The sequence below is a fragment of the Peromyscus eremicus genome, chromosome 16_21, assembly GCF_949786415.1.
Source record: "Peromyscus eremicus chromosome 16_21, PerEre_H2_v1, whole genome shotgun sequence".
Taxonomy (NCBI): Eukaryota; Metazoa; Chordata; class Mammalia; order Rodentia; family Cricetidae; genus Peromyscus; species Peromyscus eremicus.
The window spans coordinates 10,453,925-10,472,485 of NC_081432.1; the positions used below are offsets into that span (position 1 = coordinate 10,453,925).

At 45.5% G+C, this 18,561-nt stretch overlaps 2 protein-coding genes across 2 annotated transcripts in view; one reads left to right on the forward strand and one right to left on the reverse strand.

Annotated features, from left to right (window-relative positions):
* The window catches only part of Mcm3ap (minichromosome maintenance complex component 3 associated protein), a 54,598-nt gene extending 43,859 nt beyond the window's left edge, over nt 1–10,739 (reverse strand). The window contains exons 1-6 of the mRNA XM_059281370.1: nt 10,371–10,739; nt 8,444–9,762; nt 7,994–8,217; nt 4,779–4,860; nt 4,479–4,623; nt 1,296–1,489 (exon numbers count right to left, since the gene is read on the reverse strand). Coding sequence (XP_059137353.1) covers nt 1,296–1,489; nt 4,479–4,623; nt 4,779–4,860; nt 7,994–8,217; nt 8,444–9,656 — 1,858 coding nt within the window. The 5' untranslated portion in view covers nt 9,657–9,762; nt 10,371–10,739. The remainder of the gene's footprint in view (nt 1–1,295; nt 1,490–4,478; nt 4,624–4,778; nt 4,861–7,993; nt 8,218–8,443; nt 9,763–10,370) is intronic.
* A 730-nt stretch (nt 10,740–11,469) lies between these two features.
* Nucleotides 11,470–16,684, forward strand: Ybey (ybeY metalloendoribonuclease). The gene is given in 5 exon segments (XM_059281758.1): nt 11,470–11,613; nt 11,615–11,713; nt 13,433–13,561; nt 14,429–14,497; nt 15,918–16,684. Coding segments are annotated over 5 exon segments (495 nt in total). The 5' UTR covers nt 11,470–11,502; the 3' UTR covers nt 16,005–16,684.
* Nucleotides 16,685–18,561: the final 1,877 nt, after the last annotated feature.

An 18,561-nucleotide genomic window follows, 5' to 3' on the forward strand; every position in this document is an offset into this window, starting at 1 on the left:
GTGCGACCCAGCCAGGCTTTCCTTGTAGTAAGTGTGCTAGATATTTTTATGTCAACTTGACACAAACAAAAGTCACTGAAAGGAGGGAACCTCAATTAAGAAAAGGCCTCCACAAAAATCAGGCTCTAGGCAAGCCTGTAGAACATTTTCTTAATTAGTGATTAATGGGGGAGGGTCCAGCCCATTGTGGGCGGTACCATCCCTGGGCTGGTGGTCCTGGGTTCTATTAAAAAGCAGGCTGAATAAGCCATGGGGAGCAAGCCAGTAAGCAGCACCTCTCCATGGCCTCTGCATCAGCTCCTGCCTCCAGGTTCCTGTCCTGCTTGAATTCCTGTCCTGACTTCCTTCAGTGATAGACAGTGATATGGAAGTGTAAGCCAAATAAACCCTTTCCTCCCCACTTGCTTTCTGGTCATGGTGTTTCACTGCAGCAACAGAAACCTTAACTAAGACAATAAGTTTATTAGAAATGTAAAGACCACCAATTCTATAAATTATGGCAGCAGTTTTCATTATCATCTTAAGAAAGCTCTGTGATTATTACAATTATTCTCAGCTTTTAAAAAGAAAATTCTGCCAGGTGTGATAGATATGTGTAATCCCAGTACTCAGGAGGCTGAAAGAGGAGAATTTTAAGCTCTAGGCCAGCATGGGCTATATAGCTGTTAAAAAAAAAAAAAAAATACACTTGAAAATTAAGAAAAAAATTGTAGGGCTGGAGAGATGGCTTAGAGGTTAAGAGCACTGCCTGCTCTTCCAGAGGACCCCAGGTTCAATTCCCAGCGCCCACATGGCAGCTCACAACTGTCTGTAACTCCAGTTTCAGGGGATCTGACATCATCACACAGCCAGATATGCAGGCCTAACACCAATGCACATGAAATAAAAATAAATTTTTAAAAAGAAAAAAGTTAAAAAAGAAAAAGAAAAATTGTAAAGAGTACATGGATTTTCACTATATATTTGGAATGTTAATTTAACATTGTTTGAAGTAATGCATTCACAGTTGAACATTCCAAAGGGGAACAATGCCTGAAATGTAAGCATTCTGCCTTACAAACACCTTTTCCCTCTCTACCAACGATCATTGTAATTCCTCATATACTCCTATACATATGTAACGTATACACTTATCACACATTAGTACACACATAGCTCCCACCTCCAGGAAGTCATACCAGTCATAGCATAGAAGAAATCCCAAGACTCAATGGCCATGAAGCCGCTGTGGCTCCCCAGAAACTGCCTCACAACCTTGTCAGAGACTCTGGAACTTCCGTCTCTGTACACCATACCTTGCCGCATGATTCGATCTCTCTGGTCCAGAAGGCGGTACTTCTCCTCAGACGTCTCAGCCACAGTCCCTATCAGGATGCTAAGAGACGACACGCATGAAGAACCAAGGCCCTCGGGGCCCTCAGATCCAGAGTCAAAAGGGTCAGCCTCAAACTGGTGGATCTTTAGAAGGCTTGGTTTCTTCACTGGAGAGCTACAGAGAAAGCAACACATTCATGGCCCCTGTTATCATTTCCACTTCTGAATCTTTCAAGACTTTTTGGTCCTCTAAAGCTAAGAAAGTACAGCATCAAAACCAAAGAAGCCAGCCAGGCACAGTGCACATGATTTTAAATCCCAGAACTAGAGAGGCAGATTCAGGGGGATTTCTATGAGTATGATGCCACCCTGTCTACATGGTGAGTTCTAGGACAATCAGAGCTGCAGGTAAGACCCTGTCTCAACTCTCCTCCCCTCAAATAAAACAAAATAAACAAAACAACGAAACAAAACCTAAACAAAGTTGGTGATGAGATTTCTTTCATTTTTAATTAAAATAAAAAAATAAAGCTGTTGCTCCAACAACTTAAGAAGGCTGACACAGGATTGCTTGAGCCGGTAATCTGAGGTTAGGCTGAGCAACTAGCCAGACCCTAAGAAAGGGGGGCAATGTTGAGAACAAAAATTTATTGGCTCTTAATAATTCTGAAGTATTTCATACTTAAAAAAAAATGAGACAAGGGATTAGAAATGTAACTCAGGTTGAGAGAGTGCTTGCCCAGCATGCAGAGCCCTGGGTTCAAGCCTCAGCACTTCATACATCGGGTGTGGTGGTACATGCCTATAGTCCCATTACTGAGTAAGTGGAAGCAGGAGATAAGGGGAGTCCAAAGTCATCTTCCACTACACAATGAATACTAGGACAGTCTGGTGTAGGTGAGACCCTGTATCAAAAAGGGGGTGGGTGGGGGAAATGATGCAATAGAAGACCCAGGCTAGTATGAAAGAGATAAGACCATGTCTCAAAAAAAAAAAAAAAGAGGGGAAGCAGGGAAGGGTGCTGGAGAGATGGCTCAGTGGTTAAGAGCATTTGCTGCTCTTACAGAGGACCCAAGTTTGGTTCCCAGCACTCACACAGTGGCTAACACCTCTCTGGTAACTCTAAATTCCAGAGGGTCTGATATCCTCTTCTGGCCACCTCCAGCACTGAATACATGTGTCATACATACAGATAAAACATGTACACATGTATACAAGCAATTAAAAACTAAAGCTAGAGAGATGTCTATTTTGAGGATTATAAATGGGTGGTGCAGAGCTTGGCACAGATCGAGCATTTCTTCCTGTGTTGAAGTTAGGAGGCTTTTATTGCACTTTTTGGATATTGTCCTTTAGATGACGGAGAACCCACTGACAGTACACTCCCATGCTCTGAGAAATGGCTCTGACCCGATCTGCTCTGTCATCCATTCACAGTTAACTAATGCATTTTACTCTGGTTACTAAAGGCCATGAGGGTCAGGGTGATTCTAGACAAGGAACTGCTAAGAACTAGTGGCTGTAAATGGGGTCAAACCTGCATGCTCACTCAGCACCAAGTTCCAAATAGCAGCTTTTATTCTATGGAATTTGACGCCCTCTTCTGACCTCTACAGGCTCTAGACATGGACATGGTAAATAAACTTCAAACACATAAATATAAGAAAGGTAGGCTGGCTGGAGGTGGCGCACGCCTTTAATCCCAGCACTCGGGAGGCAGAGCCAGGTGGATCTCTGTGAGTTCGAGGCCAGCCTGGGCTACCAAGTGAGTTCCAGGAAAGGTGCAAAGCTACACAGAGAAACTCTGTCTCAAAAAAAAAAAAAAACCCAAAAAAAAGAAAGGTAGACAAAGTAATGAGCAAAAGCAGGCCAGCAACTACGCTGTGGACTACAAACCAGAATATGAGAAAACCAAGGTATTGGCCAAAAGACTAACAGGATTAAAAGAGACCTGTCAAAGCAGGTCCCGTGTGAAAGAGGATGTCCTGTATCTCAGACCACCTAGGGGATATGCTTCAGGGAAAGAGTTCCTTAGACAAACAAAAAGGCTATGCTGACTGAGAAACAACCAAGCCTATACCAAGTGCCAGGGCACCACAGTCCGAAGAGAAACCATCTACTGAGATAAATTGGGCTACCTAAAATCATGCAGAAACCATCAGAAGTGATTAGTAGGGATGTGTGCTTTTATAGCCAGTTAGACTTTTTTTTTTGAAACACGGTCTCTCATAACCCAGGCTGGCCATCAACCTCCTGACTCAACCTCCTAAGTGCTAGAACTACAAATATGCAGCCAGCGGTGGTGGTGCAGCCTTTAATCCCAGCACTCAGGAGGCAGAGGCAGGCGGATCTCTGTGAGTTCGAGGCCAGCCTGGCCTACAGAGCGAGTTCCAGGAAAGGTGCAAAGCTACACAGAGAAACCCTGTCTCAAACAAACAAACACTACCACAACCAGTTCAATTGGACATATAAAAGGGAAAGTTATCATGTGTGCATTTACATGCCAGGGGTGTGGGACTGAGAGAGACAGGAGAGGAGACATGAGGATAACTTGAATAGGGCACCACATTCTATGCTCCCCATGGAGTGGGTGGCCCTGTACAGACAGAGTCTCTGTTGTGCTAAGTGGTGTATATACACACATGTAGACACAGGCATAAAATAAAAAGAAATAATTTCTGCTTGTTTTTTGAGATAGGGTTTCTCTGTGTAGTCCTGCCTATCCTGGAACTTGCTCTGTAGACCAGGCTGGTCTTGAATTCCAAAATCCACCTGCCTCAGCCTCCTGAATGCTGGGACTAAAGGCGTGCACTGATACCACCCAGCTAAATAGTTTTTAAAGTAAAGGACTAGGACGGAAATAGTAGCTTTGTGATAAGGCTTTCCCTGAGGAAATCTGTTTGAAGTTAGGCCTGCACCAAAGAGGGCTTTCTCAAAATCCGAGCTCCTGGGGAATATCAGAATAAAACAGAATCGCCCCTGAAGCTGGCAACTGCTCAGATTGGCTGTTCCAGAACCATCCCTCTGACCATGCTCACTGTCGGGGATTCAAAAGCAGCTCTTCCTGTCCCTGCCCCATAGCCCCTCAGTGCCTACTTGAATGTCAGAGCTCTCCTCTACTTCTCTTCTCTTTCACGACAGTTATTAAGAAAGGTAAATCCCACCTTTTATTCAGCAGGCTGCCGGCTGCAGGCCTCAGTATGGGCTTGCCAAGAGGGGAATGCTGAAAGGGAGGGTCCTCTATGCTTTGGCTGGCTTCACTGTCACCAAGTTTCTTCTCCTTCAGGGAAAAAGGTTTTTTGCTGGGACCTGAAGACACAAGGGTCAGAACAAGGTTTAGAGAAACAACTCTGAGATGTGGGCTGCAGCTGGAGCTAGCCACCGCGCTGGAGAACACACACTTGAACGTCAAGGGCCTGCACAGAGAGAGCATCGGACCACGGAAACAATAACTGAAAACTCACTTATTTTCTTCTTGTGCCAAAAGATAACCACGTCCTTATGCAGCAGACCTTTCCCCTTCTTCCTAGCCAGGGCTGCAGAAGCCTGAAAAACAGTTTACAACCACCAAATATGAGGTCACGTAGAGACCAGAGAAAATGTAAGTGAAAACTCAAATGCTGCAAAGAGAACAGACTACTTAAAAAAACCGAAGGAGGGCCAGCAAGATGGCTGAGCAGCCTCCATGCCACAAGACTGGAATTCAATCTCCTGGACCCACATAGTGGAAAGAATGGACCTCCGAAAACTGGATCCCTGACCTCCACATGCACTCGCCATAGCACACTAATGCCCCCTGCCCCATCCCCATACACACACACAGGAGAGAGAATATAAATGTTAGGGGCTAGAGAGATGGCCCAGGGCTCAGAGTGTCTGCTGCTCCGCTCTTCTGGAGGACCCAAGTTGGGTTCCCAACACTATCAGATGGCTCATAACTACCTGTAATTCCAGCTCCCAAGAGATCCAACCCCCTCCCTCTTCTGGCTTCCTTGGGCATACTCACAGACACATAAACACAAAATTAAAAAAAAAAAGGCTAGGTGTGGTGACGCACACCTTCATTCCAGCACTCAAAGGCAGAGGCAGGTGGATCTCTATGTGAGGCCAGCCTGGTCTACAGAGTGAGTTCCACGACAGCCAAGGATACACAGAGAAACCCTGTCTTTTAAAAAAAAAAAAAAAAAAAGAGTTCAAGGTCACCCTCAGCAACACAGCAATTTTGAGGCCAGCCTTGACTACATGTACATGAGACTGTCTCAAAAACAACAGTAATTAAAATATATGCAGATACACATAACATTTCATTTTTTTAAGGTGTTACTTACTTTTATGCTATGAACATGAATGTTTTGCCTGCATGTATATAGGTGAGTAGTTTGTATGCAGTACCTGAGGAGGCCACAAGAGGGCACTGGATCTACTAGAACTGGAGTTCCAGACAGTTGTGTGTCACCATTTGGGTGGTGTCAACTGAACCCCGGCCCTCTCTAAGAGCAGCAAGTGCTCTTAACCACTGAGCCATTTGTCTGGCCTCAAATATACCATTTCTCAAAATGTGGATCATAAGATATGGCAACTCTGTGCCCAAGGGGGGAAAAAACTATACCCCATCCCCACCTCCCAAAAAAATTACAGCAGGGATACAAACAGATACCAATATACCAATCATTCACAGCAGCCCATTTTTAACAACAAAAGAATATATTAACAAAATGTGGGCAACAGAACAGTAATCACCTATCAAAAGGAATCAAGTTCTCATCCATACTACAATATGGATGAACATGCCAAGTGAAATAAGCTATATAAGTATGATTCCACATACATGAATACCTAGAAGAGGCTGTTATTGTTAGTTTTTGCTCTATCTGGGGGCCCACCACCTAGCTCCCAAATAAATTCACACCCAGAGGCTTATTCTTATTTATGAATGTCTGGCCTTAGCTTGGCTAATTTCTTGCTAGCTTTCCTTAATGTATCCCATCCACCTTTTGCCTCTGGGCTTTTCCCATTCTGTTACTTCTGTATCTTACTCTTTCTCCGTGGCTTGCTGTGTAGCTGGGTGGCTGGCCCAAGTCCTCCTCCTTCTCTGGCTCCTAGATCTCTCTTCCCAGTATATATTCTGTCTGCCCGCCGGCCCCACCTATCCTTACTCTTGCCTTGCTATTGGCCATACAGTTCTTTACTAGACCATCAGGTGTTTTAGACAGGCACAGTAACACAGCTTCACAGAGTTAAACAAATGCAACATAAATAAAAGTAACACACCTTAAAATAATATTCTACAACAATAGGCAAATTCATAATGACAGAAAAATAGAGGTAACCAAAGGCTGGTAAGAGAATAGAGAAATACTTAGTGATTACAGAATTTCTGCTTGGGATGATGAGAATATTCTGGAAATAGATAGTGGTATGACTGCCAGGCATGGTAGTGCACACCTTCAATCAGACCACTCAGGAAAAGGGAGAAAAAAGTCAAACATTCTAGGCCAGGGCCTGGAGCAATGGATCAGTGGTTCTGAGCACTGGCTGCTCTTCCAGAATCAATTCCCAGCACCCATATGGCAGTTTACAACCATCTGTAACTCTAGCTCTAAGGGATCAACATCCTCTTCTGTCCTCCACAGGCACCAAGCATGCATGTAGTGCACAGACATACATATAGGCAAAATAGTTATACACAAATAATAATTTTTCTGTGTAGTCCTGGCTATCCTGGAACTCACTGTGTACACCAGGCTGGTCTCAAACTCATAGAGATCCTCAGACATGCCCACTCAAAGTCAGGAAAATGAACACCACCATCTCAACCTCAAGTTAAGAATGAGATACTTAAAAAATTATTTCAGTAAGCATTTCTAGTATGGGTTGTATATATAGTATACATAAATTATATATATATGTATTATATATAATATTCATTATGCCATTTCATTAACATCACATGTTCATTACCCTCTTTATTACCCCCTCCCCCTCTTCAGATATTTTCCTCTTCTTTTAGGATCCCTTTTCTAATTTCATGACCCCCCCATATATATAATTTTCAATCTACAATGAGATATTTAAAGAGCAAAGAATGAGATACTTGAGTGCTTTCCCTATAGTCCATCAAGCAAACAACTTATGGGTCAAAAGGGGGGAGTGTAGAAGTGACACAGTTGAAACTACAGAGTCAGCAGTTAAAGAGCACTGGCTGCTCTTCCAGAGGACTGGATCTGATTCACCCCAGCACCCACACGGCAGCTCACATCATCTGTAACTCCAGTCCCAGGGGATCTAATGCCCTTGTCTGGCCTCTAGGGCACCAGGCATTCGAGTGGTGCTCAGACAAACATGCAGGCAAAAGACCTAATACATAAAAATAATTTTTAAAAATTTTCAAGTTACCAAGGACTCAGTGGTAAAGTGTTTGTATAACATCCTCTGCACGAAGGGAAAACATGTCACAAAAGCCGGGCGGTGGGGGCGCACACCTTTAATCCCAGCACTCGGGAGGCAGAGGCAGGCGGATTTCTGAGAGTTCAAGGCCAGCCTGGACTACAGAGCGAGATCCAGGAAAGGCGCAAAGCTACACAGAGAAACCCTGTCTAGAAAAACCAAAAAGAAAGGAAAAAAAATGTGTCACAAAGTTCAAATCTGGAGCAACAAGAGGAAAGCTGGGAGTACTCACGTGGTCGAAAAAATGCACCACGGCAAGCTTTTTGCTGCGCCTGGTGAAGACCCGCTGTACTTTGGCGATTTTGCTGAAGTGCTTCTCCAGGGTGGCCCTGTCATTGAGATAGTCAGGGATGTTCTTGCACTGGATGGCTGTCAGCTCTGAGGGGGACAAGCCCCCCAGGCTGTCGGTGCCCTCACTTCTTTTGCTTTGGCGCACAGATGTTCCCCTGAGAGAATCTAGGAATTCAGAAAGCAGACACGTGAGTTCCCTGGGTAGAACACTTCCAAGCAAAAGGAGTCACGACTGTGTACAAGCAAAACAAGTGTCCATGGATGGAAGGTGGCCTCAAGGCTCTACGGTAAGATCTCTTATATTTGGTGGGGCTTTACATCAAGCTAACACCAGGAAACACACAAGAGCTTGGCAGCAGGGTATCCTGTGTTGCGCACATCTAGAACTCACCTTCTTTTTCATCTCTACCTTCTGTTTCTTCCTCTTTATTCACAGCAGGAAGCCGAGAAGGTACCAGGGTAGGCTGACTTCCTCCTGAGATGGCCATGTGGTCACTTTCCCCAGACTCCACAAAGCCACTTTCCTTTTTAGATTCCTTGCTGCCCAGGCGACCTGCTTCTTTATTGCTTTTGAAGACGTCCTGTATCGTCCGACCAAACAAAGTGCCTCCCCGGGGTCTATTTAGGCGGACAGGTCGTTTATCTGGAGGATGGTCTCCCCGGGACAGAGGGTCTGAGTCTTCTGCTGCCTCATGGCAGTGTCTCCTTGGGGAGCGATCCTGGTCCTCTTTCCTTTTTAGTCCTTTCAAGGGGGTAGGAATTGGCTCCACCAGAGAGATGGCTTCCTCACATCCTTGACGGTTGCCTGTTTTGTTGCCTGGGAAGGGCTCCCCCAAAGATCCAGATGACATGGGGAAAGTGGAGAAACTACTATTGGAACTTCCAAATACTGATTTAGGTCCCCTCTTCTCTTCCTCTACATTTTGGTTAGATAAAGCAGAGGTAAGGACAGATGTCGTATTACTATTAGCTGGTTTTGAAAAGACAAAATTTGAACTAGTCACTGAACTATTTGTCACCTGGGGAAAAGAAAAAGGGTTCAGGCCTCCAGACCCACTACTAATGGGATGGGAAAATGTGAAAAATCCAGAAGCAATTTGGCTCTGGGTTTTCTCTGGCTCTGACTCGGCGGCCCCCAGTATTGGTCTGAATACTGCATTTTCCAGAGGTTTAAACTTGAATTCTGTTTTCCTAAAACCAGAGCTTGCTACTTCTCCAGTTTCTGGCCCAAAAGCAGAGCCACTTGGGAAAACTCCAACACCAGAGGGTGATTTAAAACTAAATCCTGTATTTCCCGGCACAGATGAACTTGAAGGCCCAGAGGTAGCTGCAAAAGAAGGTGTGGATTCAAGACTAGTAAACAGTCCAGCACTTGAGGTTTGGGTGAGTCCAAATGTTGGCAATGAGGAAGAATGACTTACTCCAGAGGGTGCTGCAAAGTTTGATACCTGTGAAAATCCAAGGCTCTTTCCCAGTGTGTTTTGTCCAAAAAGAGAAGGTTGACCAAATCGAAATGGTGACTTAGTCTGAAATGTTCCTGTGGTACTAGAAGATACAGCAAAGGCACTGGACTGCTGCCCACTGAAGGGGTTCACCGGATTCATCTTCAACCCAATTATCTGAAGTCAATAAATACACTCTGTACACAATTAATCCACTTCCTTAAACTATCTGTTGCTTGGGGAAGCTCTCCTTCATCCTCAGGATAACCTGAAAAACAAAAGTTCAGAATATGCCAGCATATTTTGCTACAAGTCTTAAAATCACAGATACTCTAAGAACACTTCTTCTTCTTCTTCTTCTTCTTCTTCTTCTTCTTCTTCTTCTTCTTCTTCTTCTTCTTCTTCTTCTTCTTTTTACCTCTCTTCAAGACAGGGTTCTCTTTATAGCTTTGAAGCCTGCCCTGGAACTCCCTCTGTAGCCCAGGCTGGCCTTGAACTCACAGAGATCAGCCTGCCTCTGCCTCCCGAGAGCTGAGATTAAAGGCGTGCGCCACCACCGCCCATCTTTCTAAAAATAATTTAAAAGGCAAATGCACAATGGGCCGACCACTCACAGAACCGACAGGTTCTTCCTGTTTTGGACACAGGGTAAGAGAGTACAAATCAATTACTGTGTAATGGAGGTTTAAAGGTTTGTTTTGTTAAGACAATGTCTCACTTTGCCCAGGCTTGCCTCAAACTTACTATACAGTCAAGCACAGCATTATGTTCCTTTCTCCTGCCTTAGCCTCCTTACCGTTGGGACAACAGGCGTGCCCCACCGGGTCTAGCTACAGCTAAAATATCTCAGTAATTAGAAGGAAAAACATCACTTACGCCAGATTCTTGCGATCTCCAAGGCCAGAGAATTACAATGTAATACTGTTAAACTGTCACTGGTTTGGTTTCCTACCATCTCATTTTTCTCCCAGTAACTCGAACTTGAGATGCCTTGCCCTGGCCTAGATCTAAGTTTTGTTTCCTACGCTTGCAATACTCAAGAAACAAGCCGCAGGGTCGACAGAGACCTTCGGGCGAAGATGGCGAAGCCAGGCCTTCAGCAACTCGGCAGGAACGCAGTGAACTGCGGAGACCGCCGCAGGAGCGGTTCCGCCAATATCGCCCTGTCGCGAGGGCCGGTATTTATTCACAGTCAACATCCGGTCACCACCAGGCCCAACCCACTATATCAAACAAGCTACTGGGGGCCCGCCCTTAGATGTGTACGGCGGACTTTAAATCCGTCGGACCGACTTCCGGTCCTCAGCATCCGGCTTCCGCTCTCTGGGGTGTGCTGCTATTAATTTTCCGGCAGGCGATCCGCCTGGTTCCCGGCTTCCCGCGCTACCTGCTTCGGTAAGTGTGTGGTGATTTCTTGTTGTGTGGCGTAGATGCACCATGTTCGTGCTTGGATCTACCCAGCCAAGTGTCCGAGAGACCCTGGACCCACAGAGACCCCATCTTTTCACCCACGCTCACCCTTACCTGGTCCTACACCATAGCAACCGCTCCAAAACCACCTTATTCTGCACACTGTGCCCAGTCTACCGTGTTTCATAGTTTCCTATGGTAAATGTAAATTCCCTTAGAATTGCCGATTAATTCCATCAAATAAAGTTTTTGTATGTATGTTTATTTGTTTTTTATTTATTTATTGGTTTCTCGAAACAGTTTCTTTGTGTGGCCCTGGCTGTCCTGGAACTAGCTCTGTAGACCAGGCTGGCCTTGAACTCAGAGATCCTCCTGCTTCTGCCTCCTGAGTGCTGGGATCAAAGGCGTGTGCCACCACAGCCCAGCAATAAAGTTGATTTATTGTGAGTACGTATGTATTTTTACATAATTTATCACTTTCTACTACTGATGGGTCTTTTCTTGAACTCTAACTGCAGGTTCCTTCCAACCTTCCCCCCCCCCGCCCCCCCCCCCCCGGAGCTGAGGACTGAACCCAGGGCTGGATGTTCTTCCCAAAATGAGTTTGGTGATTAAAAATCTGCAGCGGGTGGTCCCCATCAGAAGAGTGCCACTTCGCAGGAAGATGGATATGGTCCGGAGTATTTTAGGAGTGAAGAATTTTGACCTGGGGAATCATCTGTATTGACAATAAGAGTATTCAGCACATTAATAGGATCTACAGGAAGAAAAACGTCCCAACTGATGTGCTTTCTTTCCCATTTCATGAGGTAAAAGAATGTGTTCCTCACATGTAGCCTACCTTTCTTCCAGAAGGGTTCCTGTTAGTTATATTACAGATATGATTATCTCTGATTTTGGAATTTTTCGAAAATGCATTGACATCTAGCCTGGTGTACATGCCTTTATTCCCATCTATTCAGGAGGCAGAGGCAATCACATCTTTGTGAGTTCAAGGCCAGACGGGGCCACATAATAAGCCCCTATCTGCCAGGCAGTGGTGACCCATGCCTTTAATCCCAGCGCTCAGGAGGCAGAGGCAGGTGGATCTCTGAGTTCGAGCCCAGCCTGGTCTACAGAGTAAGTTTCAGGACAGCCAGGCCTACATAGAGAAACCTTGCCTCAAGAAACCTAAAACAAAAACCTGTATTAGGGTTCTCTAGAGTCACAGATGGAATGAATATATATATATAAAGGGAATTTATTGGAATGACTTAACAGGCTGCAGTCCAACTAATCCAACAGTGACTAGCCGTGAATGGAAAGTCTAAGAGTCTAGTAGTTGCCCACAAGGCTAAGTATCTCCGATGGTCTTCGAAACAGTAGGCTCCAATGACAGTGAAGGACTGGATGTACTGACAAGGTAAGGGCAAGCAGGTGAAGAACAAAACCTTCCTATTCCTAGTCCTTGTAGAGGCATGGACCAAATTAAAGGTGTGTCTTCCCGCCTCAAGTTCTGGATCAAAGGTGTGTGTCTTCCAGCCTCAAGATCTGGATCACAGTTGTACCCTCCATTTCTGGGTTGTAGTTCAATCCAGATATAGTCAAGTTGACAACTAAGAATAGCCATCACAAGCCCCTATGTCAGAAACAAGCAAATTAAAAACAAAAGAAGTGAAGCAATATGGCCTATGACCCATGCCCATTAAGTTAGTCAGTCTATCCCTAAACATCACAATTCCTCTATGCAGGGACCACTCTCCCTCCCTCTGTGCTATCAGGGAATTCAAATAAGGGCATCTGCAATTTTAAGTGTACCTCAGTAGTGAATGCTTGGATAGAAAAATGAAAAGTAAAAACTGGTAAACATTTTCAACAAATTACCTTGTGATAGCTATAAGTAACTACATACCTTCACCGATTGTTAGCAGCATAAATTATAATAATCCTTTGAGCCGGGCGGAGGTGGTACACGCCTTTAATCCCAGCACTCAGGAGGCAGTGGCAGGCGGATCTCTGTGAGTTCCAGGCCAGCCTGGTCTACAGAGCAAGATCCAGGAAAGGCTACAACAGAGAAACCCTGTCTTGAAAAAAAAAAAAAAAAAAAAAAAAAGACTTAAAATGTGTGTATGTCATAACTACCAGTATCACACCTACAGAAGTAAATCCAAAGAATAAAGAAGGTACATGTGTCTAAATGTTCACCTTATTGGTTTCCTTAACGGGAGAAAAATGAAAGCAGGCAAGCAGGTAAAAAAAATGGGATTGGGTCCATATGCCAACTTAACTATATAGAATTCAACTTACTCTGGTAGGGATAATAGAAATGGAAAGTAAATAATTTGATGAGATCACAGCATGTGAGGGCCATTGTGTGTAATAACTATGTATTCCACCCCCCTCGGACTCTTTGATGATCCTTAGCCTCCATCGTGTGGTTTGAGCATCCTGTGGTCAAGAGTCCTCTGTCCTCTGCTGGACAAGTGAGCCAAGTCCTTGTATTTGGGCTACTGTTTGAAAGGCCTCCAACTTTGTTTCCTCATTTTCAGAATCTGAAAGCAGGTGAATTTCCTCAGCCATACTCACCAGATGATTATAATTTGGGAGATGTTTTTCTAGGAGTGGAATATATCTTCCAGCAGTGCAAAGAAAATGAAGATTACTATGACATCCTAACGGTAAGCGGGGAATGCAAAATTACATGTGCTTGCTAACCAAACTCAAGCCATAGAGAAGGTTGAGAAGGAGACTCCTATGTGCACACTAGTATCCACAGGTACCTTTGTATTACTCACTCCCCTTTCTTGTATTTAGCCTCTCCTTGCTTGGTAACCTTTTTTTTTTTTTTTTTTTTTTTAAGAGATATAGGCTCAGGCTAGAGGGATGACTCAGTGGTTCAATGGTTAATAGGATGCACTGTTCTTCAGAGAACCTGAGTTCTAGTCCCAACACCCATGGGGTGTTTCACAGCTGCCTGTAACTCCAGCTCCAGGGAATCCAATGTCCTCTTCTGGCCTCCCAGGGCATCTGTACTCATATGCACATCCACAGACACAGGCACACAATTTTAAAATAATAAATAAATGAAAATATGTAGTCACCACATCGCCTAGGCTGGTCTTGAACTCTTTGGTCCACTTAATACTTCCCCTCATCCTGCTAGATCTGGGACTACAACCATGAGCCACTCTTCCTTCCTGCTTAATTCTAATTAGATTCCCAATACTGCCTCAACAGGGATAGTCAATTCTCTTTACCTATGCCCAGGCTCAAACAGTGTTGCTCCACACTAATTAAGTGAACTGTGGGAAATGTTCTATTTTAAGATAGGAAGCAACTGAGGTTAGAATGTAGCTCAATGGTGAGCACTTGCCTAGACAGGAGGGAACTGAGGTATTTTAATTTCTGCGCAGTAAAGCAACCGTACGTCCTGCTCCAGTGTCCTGGCAGAGGACAACTCAGTCTTACAGGGGTAGTCTGTGACCCTGAAGGGGCAGCTTTCTGGTAGATTATCCCCTGAGCTGACTTCTCATTTACTCTAACAGGTGACAGCCACCCATGGACTCTGTCACCTTCTGGGCTTCACCCACAACTCCAAGGCTGAGTGGCAAAAGGTAAGAGCAATACCCGTGCAAGGGGCTTCGTGCTACCCACAATGTAACTCTAACCCCTAGGCTATTGCCCAGGCCCATTCATCTCATCCCAAGAGACAGGAACTGGCTGGGCGGTGGTGGCGCACGCCTTTAATCCCAGCACTCGGGAGGCAGAGCCAGGCGGATCTCTGTGAGTTTGAGGCCAGCCTGGGCTACCAAGTGAGTTCCAGGAAAGGCGCAAAGCTACACAGAGAAACCCTGTCTCGAAAAACCAAAAAAAAAAAAAAAAAAAAAAGAGAGAGAGAGAGAGAGAGAGAGACAGGAACTATGGCCTCCATCTGTGTGGCCTAAAAAGATGAGGTAGTATCTGGGCAGTGGTGGTCCACACCTTTAATCCTAGCACTAGGGGAGGGGAGGCAGAGGCAGGAGGATCTCTGTGAGTTCGAGGCCAGCCTGGTCTACAAGGTGAGTTCCAGGATAGCCAGGGCTACAAAGAGAAATCCTGTCTCGAAAACAAAACAAAAAACAAAACGAAACAAAAAAAAAGAAAGCTGAGGTAGTGTTTTTAAGTACCTGGTTCCTTATGATACTTGTATAGTTCCCTGCTGAAAGTCACCTGAACAGACAGATTAAAAACTAAATTCCCTGAAATGCTTTATTGATGGGGATCAGGAGATGCTTAATATTTAGAAGAACCTCACACATACAAAAAACAAACAAACAAAAAAAACTTACCTGTCAGTTGGCTACAGGTAATGTGAAGCAGTAGTTCTTCTTTTTCTAAAGGCCAGTGGGTACCACATTTATAAAGTCCTCTACAGTGTCTAATAGGCTTAGGTTATGTTTGTAGGCAAATATTCTATTGCTCAGAATGAACTTTAAAAAAAAAAAGATTTTCTGTTTATGTGTGTGTACCTTCATGAGTTTATGTGCACCATGTGTGTGCAGGTACCTGCAGAGGCCAGAAGAGGGAGTTGATTTCCTGGAACTGGAGTTGCAGTGGTTGTGAGCTGCCTGATGTGGATGCTGGGAGCCAAACCCAGGCGATCTGTAAGAGCAGTAAGTGCTCTTAATTACTAAGCTGTCTCTCCAGCCCCCATGAATAAACTTTTTTTTTTCTTCAATTAAAAGTAGATCCCCTTCTGGCTCTGCTACCACCCAGCCCTTTCTATGCCCACTCTCTCACTGCTCCACACTTCCCTGGTCCCCTTAGGTATCCCAGCTTCTCCCCCACCCTTTGAGGGCCCACTCTCTGCTGTCCTTACTCCTTTGTCCCTCCTGTCCACCCATAGCTCTTTGCGTCTCTGTTCAGGTGCTACCCTTAGACTTGTGCAGAGCTGAGATGGGGGCTTGTGCAGAGGGTGAAATCTGGGTGGAGTCTGGCCCGGGACAAGGGTCCCAGGAGTGCCCTCTTGTCAGCTTGTGTGCTGCTGTGTTCCAGATGTACAGCCAGGAGAAGCTGGTGCTGGAGGAACTAAATCGCTGCACCGGAAGCAGGCTCCAGCCCCTGAGCAGGGGCCTCTACTAATGCTTCGATGCCCTGAGATAGCAAAGTTGATGGACAGAGTCCTGCCCCTCCAGGGCGGCTCTCTGCCAGTCATGCCGTCCTGGATGACATCAGCCCACACTAAAGCTTAGTCCCGTGAGTGGAAATTGGCTTCAGAAAGTACCGAAGAGGTGTCTGACTGGTTCTTGCTCTGTTCAGAAGACTGTCTTGATTATTGTAAACAGTAGTTCTAGGCCATTTCTAAGAGAAGAAACACGTAAGTTCTGTATGCTTCTCTGGGTTTCTAGCGGTAGAGTTTGGGTGGACTGCCCTGTCTCCCTGAAGTGGAACCCACGTCTCAGAACACTGAAATCTGTTCTTCCTAGGAGACCGGGTACCTGCAAGAGAAGCAGACTCCAAAGGGCAAGGCTCCCACCCCAGCCCTCAGGAACTCTGTGACCTGAACCTTGTTTGCGCCACTCCTAAGAGCTACTGTATCCCCTCACTTTTCTTAAGTCATTGGCTACAAACACCATAAGAAAGCCCAGTGACCTACAAAGCCCGTCCTCCGGGGGCCAGAGATTCAGTCAGGCCCATCTCCAATCGCCTTATCATTGTTGTTATTTTAATTTGATGTATGTGTATGTGTATGGGTGCACATATTCCACAGCATGCTATGGTGATATTTTATTTGTACTGAAATGTGATTTTATTTATATGTTAATAAAGTTGCCTGGGGGTCAGAGCTAATAGCAAGCCATAGCAGAAGCCGGGCAGTGGTGGCGCACGCCTTTAATCCCAGCATTTGAGAGACAGAGCTAGGCAGATCTCTGTGTGTTCAAGGACACAGCCAGCATGGAGACACACGCCTTTAATCTCAATGCCAACCTTAGAAGACCTGGAGGTCTGTACAGACAGGCAGTGACTAGGAGGTCATGTGGTTGGGTTTACAACCAATGAGAAGGCAGAACAGAAAGTCAATAAAAGGACAGACACACAGGAGGTAGTCCTCTTTCTGAGGGGAAGGACGACAGTGGCAGCTAAGGGTAAGAAAGGCAGTTTTAGCTGGGCCGTGGTGGTAGGCCAGCCTGGTCTACAGAGCGAGATCCAGGAAAGGCACAAAGCTACACAGAGAAACCCTGTCTCTAAAAAAAAAAAAAAAAAACAAAGAAAGGCGGTTTTAAGTCTCAGCTCTCAGCTGCTGCTCTGACCTCTTGGGCTTTTAACTCTGCAATTGGCTGTGTGTTTCTTATTTAATAAGACTGTTCATCTACAGCATGCACGTGTAGGTTAGAGGACAACTGGGAGAAGATGGGTCTCCTTCTATGATGTGAGTCCGAGAGGTTGGACTCAGGTTGTCAGGCTTGACAGAAAGTTTTTACTGTCTGAGCCATCCCACTGACATCTCGTTGGCCCTTGTGGTCCTGCTGCTGGGGCTCCTCCTATTGGCTGTTAGAGGCATGATATCTGCTCAAGCCCTGGAGCGTGGAATTCTGGTCGACTTGAAGTTCAGCTTTCCTGGACATGCTGAATACCTGTGCAAGTCTGGACCACTTGTCTTCCCAGCATGTAGCCAATAACCTTGGCTCTAGATAGGGTTTTCTGACCCCTCTGCCGTGTCTACCCTCATCTACCTGTGCCGGCCTGTTTTCTCCTTCACCGTCATCTAACTGGTTTATCATCTTTGGACAATGATTGCTTCTGCGTTTCTTTTTCTTCTGTTTGGTATTTCGGATCTGGTTTGGTGGGTGTTTTTTTTTTGGTTTGGTTTGGTTTTGCAGTGCCAGGGATGGAATCTAAGGCCTTGCCATGCTTAGCAAGTGCTCCACCACATTCCCAACCCGTTGCCCTGCTGACCTAAATCTGTGATTTGGTCTGTGATTTGGTCAGCAGCTATACCTGAGCCCAGCCACTCTGGGGTGGCTCCCACCCTGTGGGGGCAGGTTCTGTCTTGCTGCTCCAGGAGGTCCTCTGTGTTACTTTGTTACTTTGTGTTTGTTCCAGAATCAATCCCCCACTTCTGCCAAGGATCTAAGATTCTGATCAGAGTTACGTGAAATCTATGGATTGGTTGCTAATGTGAAAGTTCCAGCCTATGCGTGGACCTGGTTGCTCACGTCCCTGGGCCATCTTTAAAATCTCTGGGGAGTGCTGTACATCTTCTCAGGCTACAGGTGTGCACAACGTGCCCTCAGTCCCCATCACCACAGCTAAGGGGCATGGCCAGGAAAAGCTTCTTCCCCCAGTCACTAGGGAACCCTAAGCCCCAGAGGCTGCTCAGACTCTTCAGTCTCCCACACATGGGCCTCAAGCAACTGGCTTGACGGGAACTAGGAAGACTGAATGCGAGGGTGTGTCCACGCACACTTCCCCATTGCTTCCCCAAACGCATGGTGCTCATCTAGCCAGGGTACTCGGAGTGCTGGCATCCTTCCTCCTTGTTAACCCAGCAACGCCAGGCCGTCCAAGACAAACAACATCTGTCAAATGTCTTCCCTCTATCAATAAATTAATAATTATATGAGAGAAAACTCATGTTAGAAATCATCATGGAAAAAAAAGGAAATTGTGGGAGGTCTTTAATTGATGCTTTTAACAA